The sequence below is a fragment of the Perissodus microlepis genome, chromosome 12 (assembly GCF_051167445.1).
Source record: "Perissodus microlepis isolate ML-2025 ecotype Zambia chromosome 12, ASM5116744v1, whole genome shotgun sequence".
Taxonomy (NCBI): domain Eukaryota; kingdom Metazoa; phylum Chordata; class Actinopteri; order Cichliformes; family Cichlidae; genus Perissodus; species Perissodus microlepis.
Window position 1 is genome coordinate 32962865 of NC_140472.1, and position 22082 is coordinate 32984946.

The 22082-nt window shown below is 41.1% G+C and overlaps 1 protein-coding gene across 4 annotated transcripts in view; it reads right to left on the reverse strand.

Annotated features, from left to right (window-relative positions):
- fras1 (Fraser extracellular matrix complex subunit 1) overlaps positions 1–22082 on the reverse strand; it is a 316636-nt gene that overhangs the window by 204582 nt on the left and 89972 nt on the right. For all 4 annotated transcript variants that reach the window (XM_084946695.1, XM_084946697.1, XM_084946696.1 and 1 more), the window contains exons 3-6: positions 13379–13486; positions 7618–7710; positions 4084–4243; positions 433–566 (exon numbers count right to left, since the gene is read on the reverse strand). In XM_084946695.1, the coding sequence (XP_084802821.1) occupies positions 433–566; positions 4084–4243; positions 7618–7710; positions 13379–13486 (495 nt within the window). The remainder of the gene's footprint in view (positions 1–432; positions 567–4083; positions 4244–7617; positions 7711–13378; positions 13487–22082) is intronic.

Consider the following 22082-nt stretch of genomic DNA (forward strand, 5'->3'; position numbering starts at 1 on the left):
TTTCTAAGAATAGCTGAAATAAATATTCCACTTTTGTTGTGTATTTCGGGGAGTTTTCTGTGAGCGGTGGCAGAGTGGAGCAGGTGACTGATGCAGCGTTTGCAGGCCTGGTCTGTTGTGGTGAGAGTACAGGTGAAGGTGTCAGTGTTCCTCTCCTCACCCATGACCACGAGCTGTTAGTCACCGAGAGTAAAAATACGACAGAAGCAGCGAAAACGAGTCTGAGTGTCTGCGCTTAGCTTTAGACTAGAAAGGTGGTGAGCTGAGGGATTTGGGAGGTAACAGAGGAAAGCTGACTAGGATGGATCCAAGACACCTCCTTCCAAATCCTTCTTTTAATGCCAGTAGGTTTAGTGAATTAAAAAACAGTGACTGCCCACATGAAAATTAAAGATCAAAACCTCTTAAAATTGTGTGTTTCTGGAAACCTACCGGTTTGCAGGCCACTTGCTGACACTCTGCTACTGAACACTGGACCTCTCCATTGCTGCAGACACATCTGGAACAGAGGCTGGGCTTCCACTCCTCTCCATCCCTGTAAATGATCCCCTGCCAAGAGCAAGACTCTAACAAACACACACAGATAAAAACTAAATGAGTAAATAGTGTCAGGTAATGAGCTGACAGTTCAGGCATTGTTTGCATGCACACAGAGTGATTTAGAGTCAGGAGAGAAGAAATAAAGTAGTAGCAAATTAGCTGCTAACCACTGGGATGCATCATAGCAACTCAAAGACGTCATTACAGTCTCGATTAACCTTTCAGCTCCAATCTGGCTGCTCTGTGCACTCTATAAACTCTGGGTTTGTCACAACACGATCCAAGTATATGAGCGATACGTAAAAAGAGTTTATCTCTAGTAATCTACTGCATGTCTGACATACACCAATCTGATATTTATGATTGGGTATCGGTCCAATCCTCAATCAAAAGCAGAATCATAGGTAAAAATGGGCTGATCTACAGATACAGAAAGTTATACTCCTGGATGTATCTGTTTGTGCCTTTAGGTCAAGCCTGATGTTGCCTTACATATTAAAGAACTACTCCCAGTCTATTCCTCAGGGTGAGGAATGCAGCTTATTTATTTAGCACTGATAGCACTGCTCAGTACTCGGTACGGCCAACAGTTTCACTATATCCAGTAATTAAAACATCATTCAATCAGCTGTAAGAAAGGCATTTAAACGCATACCTGACTAAGAACTGCTTTGCATTTTTATTGCTGTTTCATGTGGATGGATACATCTTTAGCATTTAAGCCTTTGGACACTGGGATTAATTAATCATGCCTTCCTGAAGCTAATACTGCGGGAAGAATATTTTAATAACTTGTAACCTTTAAGTTTTGGAAAATAATGCAGTCACACAAATCACCGCTGGCATAAAGTTTTCAGAAAGAAATCTGAGTTTGGAGCGGCTCGTCAAATAAATGTCAGGGCCCGGTCAGACTAAGGAGTACTGATGAAACATTGGGGTTTTGAAGTTAGGAGATGATAATGTTTGAGGTTGAGTGGTCATGCAGCCTGTGTGCACTGTTTTGAGATTGAAGTGTTTTCTCTTTACTTAGTGGTTTTCATTCAAAGTCATTAGTTAACCTGCTGCTGGCGGACGCCTGAGGTCTCACTCAGGCTACGTCCACACTAATGCCTTTCCGCTTTCAAACGAAAACGATGCGATTTCTCTCCCGTCCACACTGAGACGGCGTTTTCCCCAAGGAAAAATGCAGCGTTTTGAAAGCGCTCTCAAAAACGCTGCATTTCAAAACGGAGCTGTCCCGTCGCAGTGTGGACACTCGAAAATGCAGACTTTCGAAAACGATGACGCATGCTGGTCATATGATGCAGTCGTGTGACGACTCAAACCAAGAATTCGGTGCTTTGTCTTGCCATTTTGCCGCCACGTTTCAAAGAGCCGGAATGTAAATAAACAGCAGAGGGAAATGACGCAGGTCGCGTCGTGTTGCATTTCACGCATGCGCGGAACTGCAACGTCAGCGTTTTCGGCTGTTTTAGTGTGGACGTGCAACTCATTGAAAACGACTGAAAACGCTAGTGTAGAGCGGAGCGTTTTCAGACGAAAACGCCATTTTCAAATCCATCCGGGCTAGTGTGGACGTAGCCTCAGTCTAGGCGAGGCAAAGCATCACTGTCAAGTAGGGATGGGTATCGTTTAGGTTTTATCCGATACCGGTGCCAAACCGGTACTTTTGAAACGGTGCCGGTGCTTAAACGGTGCTCGAACCGGTGCTTAAAGAATGGAGAACACAAAATTGGTCCAAAAACCTCTCATGTTTAGCTGTTTTTTGTAAAAAGATAACAATGTTAGCCTTTTCTGCAGCTATAGGGGATTTATGGTATCACTCTTGGCTGGAAGCAGTGCTTAATCAATGGAAAAAACACAAACTTTGTCCAAAAACCTCTCATGTTTAGCTGTTTTCCACTTTTTCTTTGGTCATTTTAGCCTTTTTGGCCAGGGTGAAGGGAGTATCTGCCATCAAACAAGAAGACAGCCGCATGTAATTACGACTGTGTTTGCTAGTTCACCTTACATGCATTAATGTAATAATGTGGTTAGCCTACTCAACGTAAATTACACACGAACAACATTAAGCTACTCACGCAGAGAAGAACGGCTGCTGCTGCCATCATCATCCTCATCATTTCTGCTACACTGGCAGGGCTACGGCTACACCCGCAGTAGATGTGCACGGTGTGCGGTCTCGCAGCAAGCTATCAAATACGGTGCATTTCTCGGCTTTAAAAATAAAAACGCTACGCGTTGCCAGGTGTTTCATCGGATTTGAGGTGTTACCTCCTTTGACAGTATCACAGTATCAGCTTAAAGCACTTGTTGCAGGCTGCTGAGTTTGCATATTTTGCTGTGAAGTACAGCCAGACTTTTGACCGTTTCGCCTTGGGCATTTTTAATCTGTCGCTCTGCTCTAAAAGAACGTACGTACCTGGACCCGCCTACTATCCTCGGAAACGTAAAATGATTGGCTAGAATCTAAAGTGTATCACAGCTCAGGAAAAAAAGCACCGAAATAAAGCACCGAAATGTGCTCTGCTTTTCGGTCTGCAGTTCTCACCTAAATGCATTCGGTCAGCAGATTCATATCTTCTACTTTTTCAAGTCTTAACTTACTTTTGGAAACAGATACTGCAAAAGGATACGACACTTTATAGATTTAATGAAGCTTTGGTATCCGAAGAGCTACAGCAACATTCACCTTTGGTGCAAATGTTGAGACACATTTTAGACAATAAAGACAGAGGCTGATTCACATGAGTCATTTGTTCACTGGAATATAATTTCCATGTTTTAGCAGAAGAGCACGCAGCAAGATAAACAGGTGCCAAATATTAAATTGCAGACAATTAAGTAGAAAGCTGTGTCTTTGCGTATGTGTCGTGTTTCCTGTTTTACTTTGATAGTCCGTGTCCCATGTCAGTGTAGCCTGCTTTGCTTCCTGTGTCTCGTTATGTCAGATTAGCCCCAGCTGCGCTTCCCTCCTGTTTCCCATTCCCTCGTTACGCCCTGGCATTTTTAAGCCCTGTGTTTTTCCTCTGGTAGGTGTCGCATTGTACCCTCACTATGCTGTGTTTCTTCCCTCTGTGTGCCAAGTAATTCCTAGTTCCTGGTTTATTTTCTAGTGTTCGGGTTTTTGTTTTGTATTCGTAGTAGTAATTTCCAGCAATAAATTTCCCGTGTGTGAGTCCTGCGTTTGGGTCCTGCATCCTGCCTGCCACAGAGAATGTGACGCATCTGCAAAGTCTTTCTTTTTCATTTACTCCTAAAAACTAACAAAAAGAAATCATATCCATAGTCACCACCACACAGTTTTGCTTTGTTTGCATATATCGTATTCATCCTACCCATTTGTAGATGCCCTTTCAAAGATATCTAAAGATCAATTATTGTCTAAATTAATGAAAAGAAGCAAACAATTTCCATGAGATGCAACATGTTTTTCATGTATCTACACAGAGTTATGATCATTTAAAAGAAATCTGCGTGGAAAAAAAGCGGCACCAACAATCTACAAAATATGCTATGTGTTAGCCCTAATTTAGCCCTCACCTCCATTGCTGGCACACTTGGGGCAACACTCCCCGGCTGGGGTGAACAGGCTTTGATCCCCGGGACAGGTGAGATGTGGGCAGGGGCGAGTGCTGCAGGATACGCTCCCTCCGGAGCAAGTACACACTGAGCAAGGCGAGGGACTCCACTGACTGTCATGCTGTGGAAATCAAAGAAACCAAGTGACAGTTACACAGAGAAATACAACGAGGGTGCAAAGAAAAAGGCGAGGAAACAGCAGAGAGACAGCGACAAGAGGAAAGCTGTTTTCTTTCTGTAAATGTGACGACTTTGTAAGACTAAGCCTGAGTGACAGAGAGCAGAGTCGCAGAAGATCTTCAGAACAAAGAGAGACCATGAGAAGAAGCGATAAGGAGCAAAAACCTGATTAAAATATAAGAGGGTGTATGCGAATGTAGATATGGAGGCACGCTGTGAAAAGGCATTGCCTTAACATTTGAACGCTGACATGTATATCTAATTCAAGTTTGTACAAAACTTTAAGTTGACGACAGCTTTTCGACTGATAGCTAAACTGCAGTGCTGTAAGCCTGTTGGTGATTTTCCCAGGCGTTTCTTCACACATGTATGAAAAAGTTATCACTTCAGGCGAGTGTATGTTCATGTAAACCATAAAGATGTTTCTTTTCTGTGACTGACAGAACAGGATAGATTAAACAGTCATTCTGAGGTATTACAGAGACTTCGATATCCATCTGTTATACATCCATTTGTGAATACCGTGGAAGACCAGAGCAGTTCTTTCACTCTAAATGAGATATCAGCAGGTCCATCATGCCTGCAGTCATAATGATAGAAGTTAAGATCTGATTTCTCTCATTTTCAGAGGTGTCAGGCTGAGAAACCTGCATGAAATCCTTCTTAAACCTTTGTAAAACACCTAATTAGTCTTAGGTTTAATGAAGCATTTATCCAAATTCGTTTTCACCCCAGGAAGAAGTCTGTGGCAAACAATTAAGAACTTTATAGTTTTACCAGCCAGGATATTTTCAATACTGAGGGAAAAATCTGCCAGTGATGTACTGAATTAAAATTCTGTATTATAGCTCTTGCAGAGCGACAGTTCAAACTCTCCAAAGAGAAAAGTCTCCAAAGAATGCTGTTATATAAGTATCATCATCCTGTGTGACCTTGTATTTCTGTAAAAAAGGAAGAAGTCAACAGTTCCAGACTGTGTCTCGTGGAAAAGGGGCAGCAGCAATGCAATGTTATTCTTTGCCCTTCAAAGAAGATGCAGCAAAACTCTTAAAATGCTATTACTCCTCTCCAAAACTCGTCTCGCCTCTCGCTGTTCAGATCCATGTCAAGTGCTACTTCACCAGGCAAGCAATGCCAACAAACTCTTTAAAATCATTGCCAAGAAAGACCTGTTTCTCTTCAGGTCGTTTACTATCCAAAATGGCAGCCAAAGTCATTAAACTAGAGGACACTTGATGGAAAATGAAACAACCAGAGATGCTTTTGTCAGGCGGGAGAACACTAGCATTAGTTTTTTTGGAAGTGACTGAGGAGTTGGGTATTGAAGAGCGGTTACAAGTTCCAAACTCATCAGTGTAAAATGATTGATATAAGCCTGTAAATGAGGGCAGAGAAGGAAACAGCAGGTTCCAAAAGGAAAAAACAACTTTGATGAACTAATAAAAAATGAAATAAAACTGAAGTTGTTGCTGCGTTTGTTTCCAAACAGTCAGACACTGGGAGGCATGTCTAAATACCCGAGTAAGGCTGACCTGTCAGCTTTGTGAAAACACGGGATTAGACTGACTAAATTCTTATTGCTCATAAGTGATGTCAGAGGCAATAGAAGCGAGAGCCATTGAGAATTAAAGTCTTTATAATAGGTTTAAAACCTTATTTTGGGGCAAATGCAAAAAATTTTAAAACATTTTTATTAGATTTGACTGGCAATTCAATGCAAATCCAAACCTGGCACCTACCAGTGCATGAGCTGAAGGACTTTGGTTTGTTCATGCAGAACATTTTTTACTTTTTGAGTAACTTTTATAATATTTTTTTTAAGAAAAGGGTGGCATACAAGAGAAAACACACATCTATAAATGATTACTGGGCATGTGTCATGGTTCAGGGTCGTTGATTGCTTCATGTGTTCTTCTTTTGTCTCTTTCATTTTTTCCCTGGTTGCCTTTGCGTTTAATTCCTCCCTCGGTGTATTAAGTTGATTCATGTGTTTTCCCCATGTAGTTATCTCGCGTCTTACTTTATTTCTTGATTTAGTGTTCCTTGTGCTTTTTTGTTAGTTTTGTTTCCCTTGTCTCGTCGTCTAGGATTTAGTTCAGCTGTGTCTCGTTCTCCCCAGGTGGTCTCCATTTCCCTGATTGCCGTTCTGTGTGTGTGTATAGTTGATGTTTCCCTTTATTCTTCGGCTACATCCACACGTACCCGGGTATTTTTGAAAACGCAGATTTTTCTATGCGTTTGCACCTTTCGTCCTCACGTAAACGGCGTTTTCGGTCACTGAAAACGGAGATGTTTAAAAACGCCTGCCAGGGTGGATATTTTCGAAAACTCAGTTTTTGCATTTATGTGTGGACGAGGAAAACGGAGAAAACGCAGCGTCAAAGGTGTGCGCATTTTTTGACGTCACACTGTGCGCCACGTTATTGTTTCGTTGAAATGAATTTCTACAATACTGTTACTGTTACTTGTACTCTCTGCAGTGTTTAAATGCTTACATATACACGAACAGTTACTGTCCCTCCACACATACGACTCGGTTCTGCTTCTGTGCCCCAGCTTTGTTTACTATTTCCCACCGAGGCTTCTAGACTTCTGATTGGCCAACATTTCTACACGGTTAGGAATATATCGCCACCTGTTGCTTTGGCATGTTCCTGGCAGCGTTTTCCCTTCATTTCTGCGTTTACGTGTGGACGGGATTATTTTTTAAAACGAAAACGGAAAATCTCAGTTTTCAAAAATACCCGTGTACGTGTGGACGTAGCCTTTGTCACAGGGTCTGCTCCCCTTGCTTTGCTGTTTTCTAGCCCTAGTGTTTTAAAATTTTAGCTTTTGCCTTTTCGTATTGTTGTCATCAGCCTAAATAAATGGCTCGCTTTCAGTTCAACCCTACTCTACGTTCCACACGACCGTGAAACAATGACATTCCAAGAAATAATGCACTGCTTTTGCAGACTTCATTTTCCTAATTTTAGGTTTTCCACACAGCTTTAGAGCCTGGCTGCAGGGGTTTCCCCCCATTTAACCATAAAAGCATCAAATGCTGATGTTGGCCCAGGTCGCGGTCAACCTGTCGGTTCATCCCAAATGAAAGTCGATGAGGTGAATCGTCTGTGCAAACCGATTGTCACTTTCTTTGTGAACCTGAGTTTGTGCCATGTTGAAGCAGGAAAAGGCATGATTTAGGAAAAGAAAAAGAATGATTTAATAAACTTCTGGCAAACTGATCTATAGCTGCTGCATCCTGGTGTAAACATTTCAACCCTGAATAATTTGTATGGTGAAAGAGAAGCAGCCATTTTTATAATCACTTACTCCATAAATGACTCCTTCGTACTGGCAGGAGCCCTGGGATGAGGAGGCGCACTCTGGACAGCACTTGTTGGTGGGGATCCTCAAATGCTCGCCCTTTTTAAAAGACACAAACGTGAATAGACTGACAAAAGGAGAAAACACACTCAGAAACTCAATCAGAAAGAGGAAATGAGTTAACCAGCATGGATACATCACATTTCAAATATACAGCCTCTCAATTTCCATGAAGATCAACTGACATGCAACACATCAGTGCACAGAATAATGAGTCAATGAAGACTATCAGGAGCACACAGCATGTGGAATGGAGGTAGTAAAACATATGCAACACAGAGTCTTCTAACTGCGCTGCCCATTCACACTAATTGAGGCCGGCTGTGCAGCAGGAAGAGAACGTGAAAGCGGCGAGAGCCAGACGCAGAGCCTGTTAGAGGTTTAGGTGATGTTTATGGAAGTGATATGGAAAAGAAAAAGGAGGAGGTGAGTGCGATTTGTGAAAGGGAAGAAAAAAGATCCCCCAGAGCTTTCAGAGTGTGTTTTTCCAAATGAAAAATGGGGGGGGGGAAACAAATAGAGCTACACTGAAGCAGCATGAAAGACAAAATTGCATACAAAGACCCAGAAAAATGACAAATCAGTGTAGAAATAACAAGTGGGCGAAACAAATAGATGGAAATTGAGATGTGCAGCAGGTAATAGTTCTCCCCAAATAAAGAAAAAGACAGAGTTCATATCTTAGCTGAAGCTCGCCATTAATCACCCAGCAGCACACAAAATTTAGAAGTAGAAACAAGCCCCCGAAGTGCATTTTAACAGCGTCTTCAAACTTCATCTGTCACAATGGCTGAATTGTTCAAATAAAATAAACATTATGATATGAAGCTCCTGGATGTTTTCATATATCTGGATTCTTTATTCGGTGTCTCCTCTCCCGAACTTTTCATCTTTTTTTGTTTGGTTTCAGTCCCCCGAGTCCCCCCCGAGCTTTTCTGTCCACTGCTTGAAATGTAATCACCATAACTGAATTTGATCCAATTTGAGTTATATTGGTGCAAACAAACAGAGACCGTTTAGGATTAAACAAAACAAGAGTTCATTTGTCACCAGAGTGATGCTTTTGTTCAATAGTTAAGGCAATTACAGCACGTAGGCTTCTCTAAAACACTGAAGAGCAAATCCCTGCATGACTATAAGATAAATGGCTCTGCACACACGCTGTCATTTCTTTAGGAATAGTGTCAAGATTATTTTGTATTAATGGCAGTTTTTCCAGTTAATTGTTTACACAGAATTAATCTCTATTTGCTGGGAAAATGCCACTTTCCCAACAACAATTTGAAAGATTTGCCAATTCACTGAAGAGGACATTGTATGCTGTGGCCGATGCGTGCATCTGCTGAGGCGTTTTAGAGCAGGTTCAGTAACATTTGGGAAGCCTTCATCATTTAGGCCACTGTATTTTAAGACCTAGTGCACTCTATAAACATGAAGTCAGACTTTAACCAGCAGTGGTTGAAGTGGGAGCTACAGCGTTTTTTACCTTGGACATGCACAATTCACTGCCACTTCCTGCTGTTGTAGCCCGCCTGTCTACCACAGGAGAGCAGCTGACTTGTCCCCAGCGCTACATGAAAAATATTCAGTGAAACCAAGAAGTCGTTGGCTTGGATTTCGAGCATAATTCACTAATTTAACTGAGTTTCCTGCCTGTGTTTCAAAGTCTCTACTGTGCAGCTTTCAGCACCATCTGTCTCATGAACCGTGGGCACATTGGAGGCCGGCGGTAACGAAAGCAGCACTTCAGTCTTGAGCTCTTCACACATCTTTGCTCTGAGTCGACAAACTGCAGCTGAACTGTGAGCTCCTCTCAATGTGATTAATTCAGCAGTGATGTTACCAACCAGTTCAAAAAGTCGAGAGTGCAGCCGAGTCCCGTATCTTACAGGAAGATCATGTGGCCACGGGAGCAAAAGACAGGCGTGTCATTCTTTGGTAGCAGTGCTCAACATGAGAGGCGAGCTCATTAATTAGTGTTGCAGGTTTGGGCAACGCAGGCTTTTGTCATCCTCTTATAAGCAAAATAATCATAAATACAAATGCAATACACACGTGCACGTCAACCTCACAATCGCTCGCTGTAGTGGGTCCTGGCTCTTCCAGCACTGAGATGCTGTGATAATAAATTGTCTGCTATCCAGGGATCTCGAGGCATTTTAAGAGACACATTCAGAATGTATGAAACTCATTTCTCTAATGTTTCCTGAATGCTGTGGCCGTCCTGTTAATCGTCTTTATAAGCTCCTGTGTCCGTTAACAAACTTACATATTTAAAAATGCCTTCATACGACACGATAAAGTAAAATACCATAAAACAAAAACAATGCCATGATGTTTTCTTGGTTATCTTTCAATTGTGCAAATTACATCTGTCTAAACGACTGACGTCATGGTCTCTGAGTCAGGCACCCTTGGAGTTTCTATTCAGAGGTTGTTTATTGTCCTCGTTTTTGTCAAATGAATTATGTTCCGGTTCATGTGAAGCACAAAAAGCTTCACATGTTCCCAGTCGCGTTTGGCTCCATGCAGTCAGACGCTCATATTTCCACATGCTGTGGTGCCTCTTCGTTACCCGCTGTGCCAGTGAGATACAACTAAGAAATATCTCAATCTTAGCACTACTAAGATCAAGAACCTGATACAGCTGATGTCTGCTTTCAATTCTAGCATTTTGTTATAAAAGGGTCAGAATGATTGCATTAATAAATGGAAAACATTTCCCCTCACTGTTATCTGAGTCATAAAAGGTGAACAAAATGGTTTTTAAAAACTATTACCGTTCCCAATGGTAAAAAATGTTAATAGTTTTAGGAAGATTTAGAATGAAAACATGATTATAGAGTAGAACATATTCTGGGGTTTTTTTTTCCTCTTTGCAATTTCAATTTCTCAAACGTTTTCTGACCTCCTTTGGAAGCTAAAAAACGTTCATGCCCCACACTTTCTATTAGTCATTAACATTTTAAAAAAGGTTTCAAATCAAAATTTATTCAACAAAAGGTCCTGTAGTAGCATCAGCAAACTCTTTTTATTTTACCTGAAAATTTTATTTTTTCACACGATTTGCTAACAGTGGCTTAAAAGGGATAAAAGCCACAGTGTCATCATCCACCGTCAGTTCACGCTACACAATATGCGGCTTTAAAAGACAGTGGGAGGACTCCTTTGCAGATCGAGGAAAGCTGATTAACCCACAGTGTCGAACGTTGCGGGCATTTAGTTATGCGTTTTAGGAAGGTCAAAGTGGGAGGGGGTGTTAAGCTTGCAGATAATGGCTTTGGATTTCAAAAGAAAGCCTCATAATCGGAGACTGTCAGATGATAAAATCTCTGAAGCTTTTTTTTTTGTTTAATCAGTGTAGGTGAGAGGAAGTCACATTACAAGAGGTTTTTAAATAGAGAGGGAGCACACAGCTCGCTGAGCATGATGACTAATTTTTAATTAACATTGGATTGCCAGGCAGCAGAGTGGAATTCATTAGACATTGATTGTTGCCTTAGCTCAGAGTTGGGATTGAATTTGATGCCGTCACTGCAGGCTTGATGTTTAGATCACATCTGAGAAGAAGCACGGGAGAAAACATTTTTGACAATGTGTTCATGTGAATTAAAATGGGCCCAAAGAAAAGGTGCTGGAACGAACGCTCACTGAACATTTGTCATTGTGCCAAATTAAATGGTGCAATTGCCAGACTCGGCTGCACAATAGTCTGCCAGTTCATGAATTCTTGTTGTAAGGGCAACGCACAAAGGAAAGTGATTTAGCAGGTCCTTGAAAGTGGATTTGTGATTGTAAAGAAGGAGATAAAAGGAAAAAAAAATATCACAAAGCAAAGGTGAACCTCCTGAACTTCCAAGGCCACGGATTTAAATCGCTATCAAGAAATAATTCCATTTGTGATCATTTGGAAATGCAAAATCTTGGTAAATGGTAAACGGCCTGTATTTGTATAGCGCTTTACTAGTCCTTAAGGACCCCAAAGCGCTTTACACATCCAGTCATCCACCCAGTCATGCACCCATTCACACACACTGGTGATGGCAGCTACATTGTAGCCACAGCCACCCTGGGGCGCACTGACAGAGGCGAAATCTTCACTTGTTGTAAGACTGCAATACTGAGAGCCTTTTCACAACACATAAATGTGGCCATGCACTGTGCAATGCTATTGCTATATAATATTATAAACGAGGAGGAAAACACAGTCTGACTATTTTCAAATTACTGTCTATTTTCAGTCCCGTCACATTAAGAATTAAGACCCACAGACGGCTCTCTTTAACTTTCTGGATGTTTCTCCTGATCTTTTTATACTGCTCGTCTACCTAGTTTGTGTCTGCTTGATGAATTGCATTCCAGCACAGGGTGCTTTATATCTCAAAGGCCATGCACACAGGAAAAGACCAGCATTGACCCGACAACTATGTAGATGAAATTCAGCAGCTTGTAGCGATGACAGCTGAAATAATGTTTGTCAATATGTGGATGGGCAATGACCAATCCTAACTTTAAGACAAAGGTAGGGCTTAATATGAATTTCAATTGGAGGGATGCTGCTTTCGTACCTAAAAAAAGGGTAACCAACGTAGTTTAATGGCTCGAAGACTGATTTGTGCCGCATTTGGGAGATTTATGAACAGGTTGAAACAGTAACAATTGTGTGGTCTCTCTTTAAGACAACCTAAGTTAATGTTTAATGATGTCACAAGTATGTGCCACTGCCCTCTGTAGAGTGTGGGAGAAACATGCTTGCACATGGACGCATGGACTGAGATGAACCTCATTTCTTCACCTCCCTAACTCAAAGTAACATTACCGGTTGTATGAACACTGCTCGCTTCATGTACAGCAGCCAAATTCCCAGTACCAGTGTCACTGTAAGTTTTTAACTGTCATGCTAAGTGTTTCTGCTGCCTCCTCTCAGCCGCTGATTACAACCCATGTTGTATTCAGGTCATTGAATTTCTGTTTACTTCTGTTTATACACCAAAACTACTTTGTTAGAAGTTTAAACAAAATCTGCACAAATACAGCGTATGCTCAAGTATGACTGCCGTGGGGTCCTCATCATTTATCCTTTACTGAAGTCTCACTGCACCACGGCACTAACACCTGTTTGTATCTCTGAGATTTTTAAAAAATGTCAATGTTTGATGTCTTCTTAGTCCTTCACAACTTCACAATTTTAAAGTTAGCATAGATTTTAAGCTGAATAAATGAGCTAGCATTGGTTACTTGCACAAATTAAAGATTTCAAACCAATATAATAATGTTAATAACGTTTGCTTATTTCTGCTAACAGTCCGAGTCAGACTGCAGTTGTTTGAACACAGTTAGTCTCCCAACAGGTGATCCTACAATCGCCTTGTTATAAAGAGTGATCCTCCAGAGGTTGTGGGTGTTGCAAGCTCAACCTTTGACCGAGCAGCTATTTGCTACAACCACTTCCGATTGTCTCTGACTGTGGAAAATTCAATGCAATCACCTGGAAAGCCCCAATTTTTCATAGCTTCAGGGAAATTGTTGTCTTATTTTCGCTCTAATATAAATGAGCCATAACCCAAAAACCAGAAGCAAAAGCTGCCATGTAACAAACAACATTAGATAACATCACTAGGTAAGCTGATTGATTGCTCACCTGGACATAATAATTACAGGGGACAAAAAGAAAAAGTGCATATTTTTCAAATGTAAAATATCTTACCCTCTGCAGGTCACAGTGGGGGTTGGGACAGTGGGTGGGCCCACAGATGGCCACATCACCATAGCAGGTACACTCCTGACAGGACTGCGGCCTCCATGACGTGTTGTTCTGTGGAGACAAAGATTGAAGCAGGCATTAAAAATGGCCGAGGTCACGCTTGGTTTATCGCTGCAGGAAAACAACATTAATATTTTAATCGTCGCCATATTTAAACACACCAACAAGTCATTTGACGTTGACAGCTGGGGCAGAAGACAGCAAACACACAGGCCTCTTTGTACATAATAATCTAAGAGAAAATGTTTGCTTGGCTCACTCACTTGGAAATTTCCAGGTCTGGGATTGAAAAAAATAGAACAATAATAATAATTAAACTATCCTAAGGGACTTTACTTTCGACTAATTGGCACAAAACTATGTGGTAATGGAGCATCTCAAATACAGAACACGAATATGAAATGATCTTAAATGTAATTTAAGCTGCATGTTTGGGGGAATCGCTCCTCTCTAGCTCACTGCAGCGGTTTGTATGAGCTCCATGATTACGGAGTAAGGTTTTACTGCTGCAGTTTGCAAAATGCGAGCACCACCATAAGAAAACCATTTCACATTTTGAACTCTTATCATCCTCTACACTTAAGGTTGTAAAACACTGAAGGATTTCTGCTGCAGGTAGTGTGAAACTACTTCTGTGTTGATTAAAAGCCTCGAACACCATGGCCAACTAGACAATGAGATAGGGGAAAAGGCAGAAAGGTTAGAGATCAGCTCCGCCAGCTGGCTTCACCCTTTTGGGTGCCTGCTATTTGTCAATAGCTCATAACACCTAGCTGACGATGTCTGAGCTTAAAGCCAAAATGAAATCAATATTCCAGTGCCTGCATATGCCCCCCATATATCATCTTACAGCACATAAATCCGATTTAGCCAAATGATTAATAACCCACTCATGACGGGAGTGTCCATGGGCAGATGTGGCTATGAAGTGAGCCTTAATGGAGAGGTGGGGTGACTGTCCATCCCAATGGCTGTGCTTCATTTAAAATGGTAATTTAAGCTGTGCTTGCATTTGTATAATGGTCTTATTTTTAGGATCATCTGTAGCGAACAAGGCGAGGCAAAAAGAAGGAACTTCAAAGGTTACTGCTGGCTTGGATCTGGGTGCAAACCTCAGCACCACTTCATAACCAACAGGAAATCACTCACATCATGTCTAGATTTTGTTTACAAATGACATCCTTAAACATCAAAGTGCTGTGCTTAAAGCTTTAGACATACAAAAGACCAAATCGGATCATGCACCCTTCTTACATATGAGACATTTATTTTTAAATGAGGAGAAATGAGGATCTTAAACTAAACTTGCTATTCATCCATCCAAAAATAAGACAATAGTGTTGGCATCAGAAAAGTGAACATATCTTCACCGTTTCACTTCAAAAAATCTATTTATTGAACTTTGACAAGTATGATAACAAGTGTGGATGTGTAAAAGCAACAACGCTTCCATAAACATTACCCATACTGCAACCACGTATAAAAAAGCAGAAATTGGATAAAAGATATGACAACAAACTGCTATCTCATCTCATCATCAGTTGACAGAACACCATTAAACGCAGAAGACTAAATAAGATGGCTCCACAGTTTTATTGCTTTATTTTGCACACGCATCCAAGGTCAGTGATCTGCTCCATAAAACAGTCTTACAGATTGTGAGGTGAAAATAACATGTTAAATACAGCCCCAAATTATGTCCAGGAGTATTTATGGAACCATACGTGGCTAATTTAAACAAATATCAAGGTAAAAATCCACTAAGCCAGGTAACACAGCACGTTTTACACTTTTACACTTCCAGGTCTGAAAAGTGTGTTGTTTTTCTAATGGCTTACAGAGGGCCAACTTCTCTGGATGCAAAAAGACTGGCTGCAGAGAAGTCTATGATTGTCTTTGTTCTATGACCTCATTAAACCCTTTTCAGAAGACCTACTTGGAAAAAAGTACTTTAAAAAGTAAAACACGAAAGAAAGTCATGCATTAAGCATGCAGTCAAACGTGAGAGTAGTTATAGGTCACGTTGAAAGACACACAGGCAGAGATGAGAGAGTAAAAATTTAATTAGGGACACAACCAGTGGAGGTGAAAGACATACCTGGAGTTAACGCGCTCCCTGTAGTGCAGATTAAACTGTTTATGCATCTGCGTACATGTGTTTAATTGTGAGTTTGTGGATGTGCAACTCTGCACAGCTGTGGCCAGATGTATAACGAGCTTTATGTGTCAGCAAATGAGTCATAACAAATCTCTGCAAAGAGTATCAATGTTCCAGCTCCAAGTGGAGAGGGAGGAGCGACCTTCACAAGGGAAGGGAAGGTGGGTCTCAATCGAATGCGGCAGTTTTCCCAAGCAGGCATTCCTTTACTGTGACAGAAACGCACACGTGATGAAGCAACACTGACAACGTTCAAACAAACACGCTGATGTAGGAAGACACATAAAGTAGCAGCTTCATTTTTCTCAAACTACATCAGAAGACCAATACAACTTTAGCCTTACTTCAGGCACGCCTTGAGGTCAAGTTCATCCACAATCCCCATCGATCAGCTGATCTCAAAGCCAGCAATCAGCTGATGCATCAGCTGATAACCTTCTATACATTCTATTAGCAAAACTAGAGGATCTGCTATGTAAGCTGCTTTAACCTGCCTACTTAAAGTGCACATCTGTAAGCTGCTTTGCAACCCACCTCCACCTCCCTCCTACTGCTGCTGCTCTCCCAGCTTTCAACCTTCTGAATATGTACATGTAAGAGCAGAAACTTCTGCCAAATATAAATTGCTGCAAATTCTTGACAACAGAAGCACTGACCCAAATGAATTTTATATACTGTGTGAACCCACATTCGAGTGTATTGCACACATATTTTCAACTACAAGAAAAAGCAATCTAGCTACAACACAAAAGCAGACTGCCTCTAAAAGGCACACAGTTGTACTCTACTGTCCTGAACCGTCTCCGAGGTCATCTGTTCTGACTCCACAGAGCAGTTTGTCACAGCGAATATACTGCTCCCTCTTAATCTCTTTGTTATAAAAAGACCGAAGATACTTCCCTCCTGGCCTTTTCTGAATGTGAGGTTTAAAAGTATGGTCACTGTGAAAGTGTGACATCCTGACCATAATTCAGAAAAGATCCACCATACCAACCAATCTCTCTAAAACGGTGATCTATTCTGTGTCGCATGGCCTTCCGACAGATTGGCCTACAGGCTAAAAGAGGTTCAAAGCAAACATAAAAATGGGAAATTATTCTGACTGGACCGGAACAGCAGAACCGCGGGCTCCTCAACAATTCTTTCATTTAGAAAAGTGATTGTTATCAAAAGTACTGGAATACAAACGAATACAAAGAGTCAGTTTTCTGCGGTTATCTCAAGGCTTGTTATACAGTAAGATAAAGACCCTACCTGTGTTTGCATGTGCCGTATTTCTACATATGCTCACATTTAGCCACTTGTTAGACACTAAAAAGTGGCTAACCAGAGGAGTCACAGACTAGAGACCGTAGAAGCCTAACATTAGCATTTTAATGCTGACATTTGCACTTGTCATAGAAAATGGTATAATAGTAAACAGAAACCTTTAGGGGTTTTTGAAATGTTGATCAGATGGATTTGTACAGATTATACAAAACATAGTACCAACACAGTAAATATTAGGGGTGCAACGATACACAAAATTCACGGTTCGGTTCGATACTTTGGTGTCACGGTTCGATATTTTTTCGATACAAAAAAAAATGTTCATGCCTTTTTAAATTGTCATTTATTAAAATTATAAATATATATTTTAACTCCAACGTACAGTTTTTAAATTTAATGTTGCTGAAGCAACAAAGTAATAAAAAATAAATAAATCTATCTGATCGAGAAATCACTCATCTTTGGAAAAGAGAGTTTATTACAGAGAAATGTCTCTTTCCAAAATAAAAGCTATACTATACGCTTCTTCTGGGCTATATTCTCAGCAGCATATTGACTATGTGCACGTTAGCATATGCTACTTCCGGTGCGGAAACTCCTGTGGGGAGCTTTGTTTCCGGTGTCCTATTCACGCCCTGTTTACGGTCCAAATCAAGTTAAGCAAATGAATGAATCAAGCGGCGATTTACATTTCTATAGATGTCTTGGGCATTTACCCAATATGTCTGTAAATGATGTTCATCGACTTGTCGATATTTTTTTCCGTGCCTCAGAGCAAAAGAGAAAAGGGATCCAAATGTTATATTTCTCAGCTGTCCTTCGTTTATCGCGGGTGTTATGTTCTAAAAATAACCAGCGATAGGTGAAATACTTGACTAGCTGATATCGACATAACGGGGAACATCTGGTTTTACTATTCTTCACCTGTAGTTTGAATGCTGAACATTTGCCTGTTTAAATCATAAGACCAGTCACTATACAGAGATGTGCTTCTGAATGTGGATGATGTGTCTTCTGCTGCAGTGATGCAGTTCTGCTTGTGTTGAGTGATGTAAACAACTGATCGATCTAAACTCTTTAAACGTCAAAATTGATCATTAGATTTTTTTATGACACAACAGTGGTGAGTGTTCCCACCTTCTGCTCTTTGTAACTTAACGCGATCTTTCCGTTTTCGAGTTTTGGACATGATTTTGGAGTATATCTTCGCAGTAGCGATTGACCGCAAAGTAAAGCTACCGGAAATGTACAACCCCACATCCGGTCTCAAACCAGGAAGTTAGCATTTTCTCGTGCACAGGGTCAATTAAACATATCAGGTCCCCATAAGGAGAATCATGTGCTAACGGCTGTCTAAATGACTCAGGTAAAGTTTGTAGCATGCGTGCTTGTTGTTTTTGTCTGCTTCCACTTGTATTTGCACTAGGATGATGTCGGAGTAAATGTGCAGTCATATTCGTTGTGTTCCCACTAGTGCTGTCACCGTTAATCTTGTTGAAATGACGTTAACGGCACAACACGGCAAATCTCCGTTAACGAGCTACCGCGGATCGCCCCGTGCGTGGGGCTGGACGGTGTCAACACGTTAACGAGCTAACTGCGCTAACGCACTAGTTCCCACCCATGTAATTGAGCATTGCGTGGCACATCCAACATACTGTTTTACTTTTGTCCATGACGCGCTTACCTTCAGGGTCATACATCACATGAAAACCAAAATAGTTCCAAACGCCAGATCTGAATGAGGGTGGGGGAGGTTCAATTTGCCATGTTGCAAGGAGAGCTTAACTTCTGTCTTGCTAGCTTGCCCTGCGCTCAGTGAATCTGCGTTGGACTACTCCGCCTAGGCTGCACTGTCGAGCGCAGATCCACTGAGCGCTCAACACAGACAGCATCGTCAGAAGGAAAGTTGATAAAATAAATTAAAAATTTTGTATTGTTCGATACATATGCGTACCGAACCGAAAGCACTGTATCGAACGGTTCAATATCGATACGAGTATTGTTGCACCCCTAGTAAATATCATAAACTTTTATTTCTCACAGAGATTATTTTCTGTAAAATATAATTTTTTTCACTAAAGGAATCAGTTCAAAGTGAACATCACTCTCAGCATTATCAAATTCACAGCAAAGTTTTTTCACTGTTATTCAAAAAGATTTTTAAAATAAAACAAGCATTTCACCCCAACGTGTTACAGCACCTTTTCCCTGAAACCTTTTAGATGTACATCTAAACACAGTGGGTGTATTTTGAAGGATGGGCATGTCACATTATATTAATAACCTGTAAGTGCAAGAAAAGGGCATCATGTGAAAGACTTGGACAGCTTAAATATAATTTAGTTAAAGGGGTCACTGGGGTTAATAATAAGCCTGTGTGCATGCAGGTATGCCCTCAGAAATAACTTTCCCATTATGGCTCTGTGGCTGCCATTCGTGGCAGTGGAGCTGTGTAAAATTAGCACAGCAGCTAATAGCATGGGTGTCTGACTGCATTGGCACCGGGGTGCCACGGCTCAGGGGCCGAGTCCATTTCAGCCGAGGTCTCGGCCAGATCCAGGAGGTTACACTCCGTTGCAGATCTACGTCGTTTGCCTCCTGAGTGTACGACAAGCCAAATGGGATTGACCCAGAGTTCACTGTAAACACGGACCTCTTAGAGAGGATAGGGCAGGAGGGCAAGGATTTCTCAAGAAACACCGACTCCCTCCTGCTTTGACACGTCCGAGCAATGGGAGCTATACAGACAGCAGTGTGAGCGGTAGTAGCAATTCCTTCCCCACCCCCTCCCAATGAGACTGTCCCCTATAGGGACCCATACCTGGGATTCGTTGATTAAACATCTAAGGAGTTGAAGGCTTATTTCATTCGCCCCCTGGAGAAAGAGCTCTGCCTCAGATTCGATTTAGGCCAGAGCCAGCTCAGCCAACATGGCTGAATGTCTCCAGTTTCATAAAGAAGAAAATAGATCCATAACTTTCGCACACAGTACATTCTGGTCAAGGCTTTCTGCACGACAAAGCAGTTTGCAGTGTGGAAGTTGAAGTGGAAGGTTGCCAGGTTTCATTACATCCCAAAAAGAGCCACTTGAATGAAGTATAGGGTATCTATAGTTAATGTCAAATGAATAAATTATAAATAAAGATGGATTTTTCTGCAGCGATGGGAAGAACAACACTACAAAAAGTATATGATAAATTATTTTGACTAGAACATATTCAGCTTATTATTGGTTTGTTTGATTAATCTTTCCAGCTTTACTGCAAAACCAGTGACTGTTTGTGGGGATATTTATTGTTTATGACCATTTCTCTTATTGTACTGCATGCATACGTCTCACACTTACAAGCAGAGAGAGCACAGGGGACGCCGTGTTCTTATCAGTTAAGTGGAAAGCTAAGTGATGAGAGAAGTGCAGCTTTAACCTCCATTAGTTTGTTCAGCAGCCAGCATCAGAAGGCTGTGGTCACAGTGGGAAGCTCCCAGTGTGTCTTCCTCGCTGAATCTCAAACAGGATAAAGCTGAAAAACAACCAGCATCTCCGAGTCAATTCTCCCTGGATGAAAACAGAGCGAGGGGAGGACTTGGTTGGCCCTACATGGGATTAAGTGGCAGTTTCGATTAAAATCCAATCAAGAACAAAAGGTAGAGTCAAACATTAACAGGCCCCAGTTTTGTTGAGCTGTCAGTTGAACTAGTTGGACTTTCCCATTGAAAACAGAGAAGTGTGAAGAAAGGCAGGCTGCCCAGCAAGCAAAATGTAATTGGGCTAAAATTGGGGCAGGAGCTGATAGAAACTAAAGCTATTACTGAGGCAAATTCAATCGTGGGACATGATGGCTTAAAGCAGCCAAACAGCCCTGACTGAGGCGCTTCAGACGACTGCAAAAACACTCGAGCTGCTCCTCAAGGGAACCCGCTTCTGTCAACACAACTTTGTATTTGCAGCTGATCAGCGGGATCACACCGAAGCAATAAGTTGTATTCACAACTATGGATATCTGGGCCAGGTTTCAATAATGCAACAGGAAATCGGAAGTATTGGGTAATTTGACACTGCTGGGGGAAAAGTATCAGTTTGCACATTTACTTTGACAGCACTGTTAAATGTTACCTCACCTACTGTAAATGCTAAAACTAGCATTTCTTTTTGTGACCCACTATCCCACATTAACAGAGCAGTAATCACAATAAATTAAAGTTCATTGCTGTTCTTGGAAACAACTAATTACTGACAATCTTTCTTCTTTAATTAACACATTGAGTTTTGGTTTATATTTTTGTTTTTCCAAGTCAAAAATTAAATTACGGCTTTAATTTCAAAGCCAAACTGATGTGAAGTGGTATGGATGGGTTCTCAGGGTGGCTTTGGTGAGCCTTCAGTTGGAGTTGTGATAACATCTAATATGTTTTTTATTTAATTTGACATGTGCAGCGAGTGTAAACAGGCCTATAGAAAATACTGATGAAGAACTAACGCAGAGGCAGAAAGCAAGAAGTAATAGTTTCTCCCCCTTGAAACAGCAGTGCCTCCAAGAGTCTCAGCTTTAGGCGTCCCTGTAACAACGGTGTGGATGGTAAACGTATTAGAAGTTAAACGTTTTGAAACTAAACCCAAAAACAGCTACAACGATCTATCTGCGTGATTTTGGTGTCAGACAAATGAATTATTTTTCGATGCCCTTTTGGATTTACACTGAAAAATAACATTGAGTCAACAATATGAGGCTTAGAGGTCAATTTCCACTTCATATCAGAGCATCCTGTGCTGCCGCTGATATCCATGTCAACACATCCTGTTTTATGCATCAGTCATTGTTTATAAACAAAGGTACATTTTTAAAAGATATGTATTTTTAAAAAACTGCATTCTGGAAAACGTAATCCCTCTTTTGCTCTCTATTATTTAATTGCATGAATTCCAAACATGTACAAATCTGATTGCAGCCTGAGCTTTATGGAACAAAGGGAAAGCGGAAAGCTTCTGGTACTGAAAGTCATGTCCTTTACCTGCAGATTCTGCATATTTATTCTTGACTTGAATTACAGTAAAGTGAACAGAATTTAACAAACTTATAATGAATAAGAAATTGAGGAACCCTGACGTACAGGGCAGATGTGAGCGTTAATATGATGATAAAACACAGACTGACACCACAATGAAGTGAAAACCTAAATAATTAATGTTTTGTTTTTCTGCACATTTTCTTCTTCGGT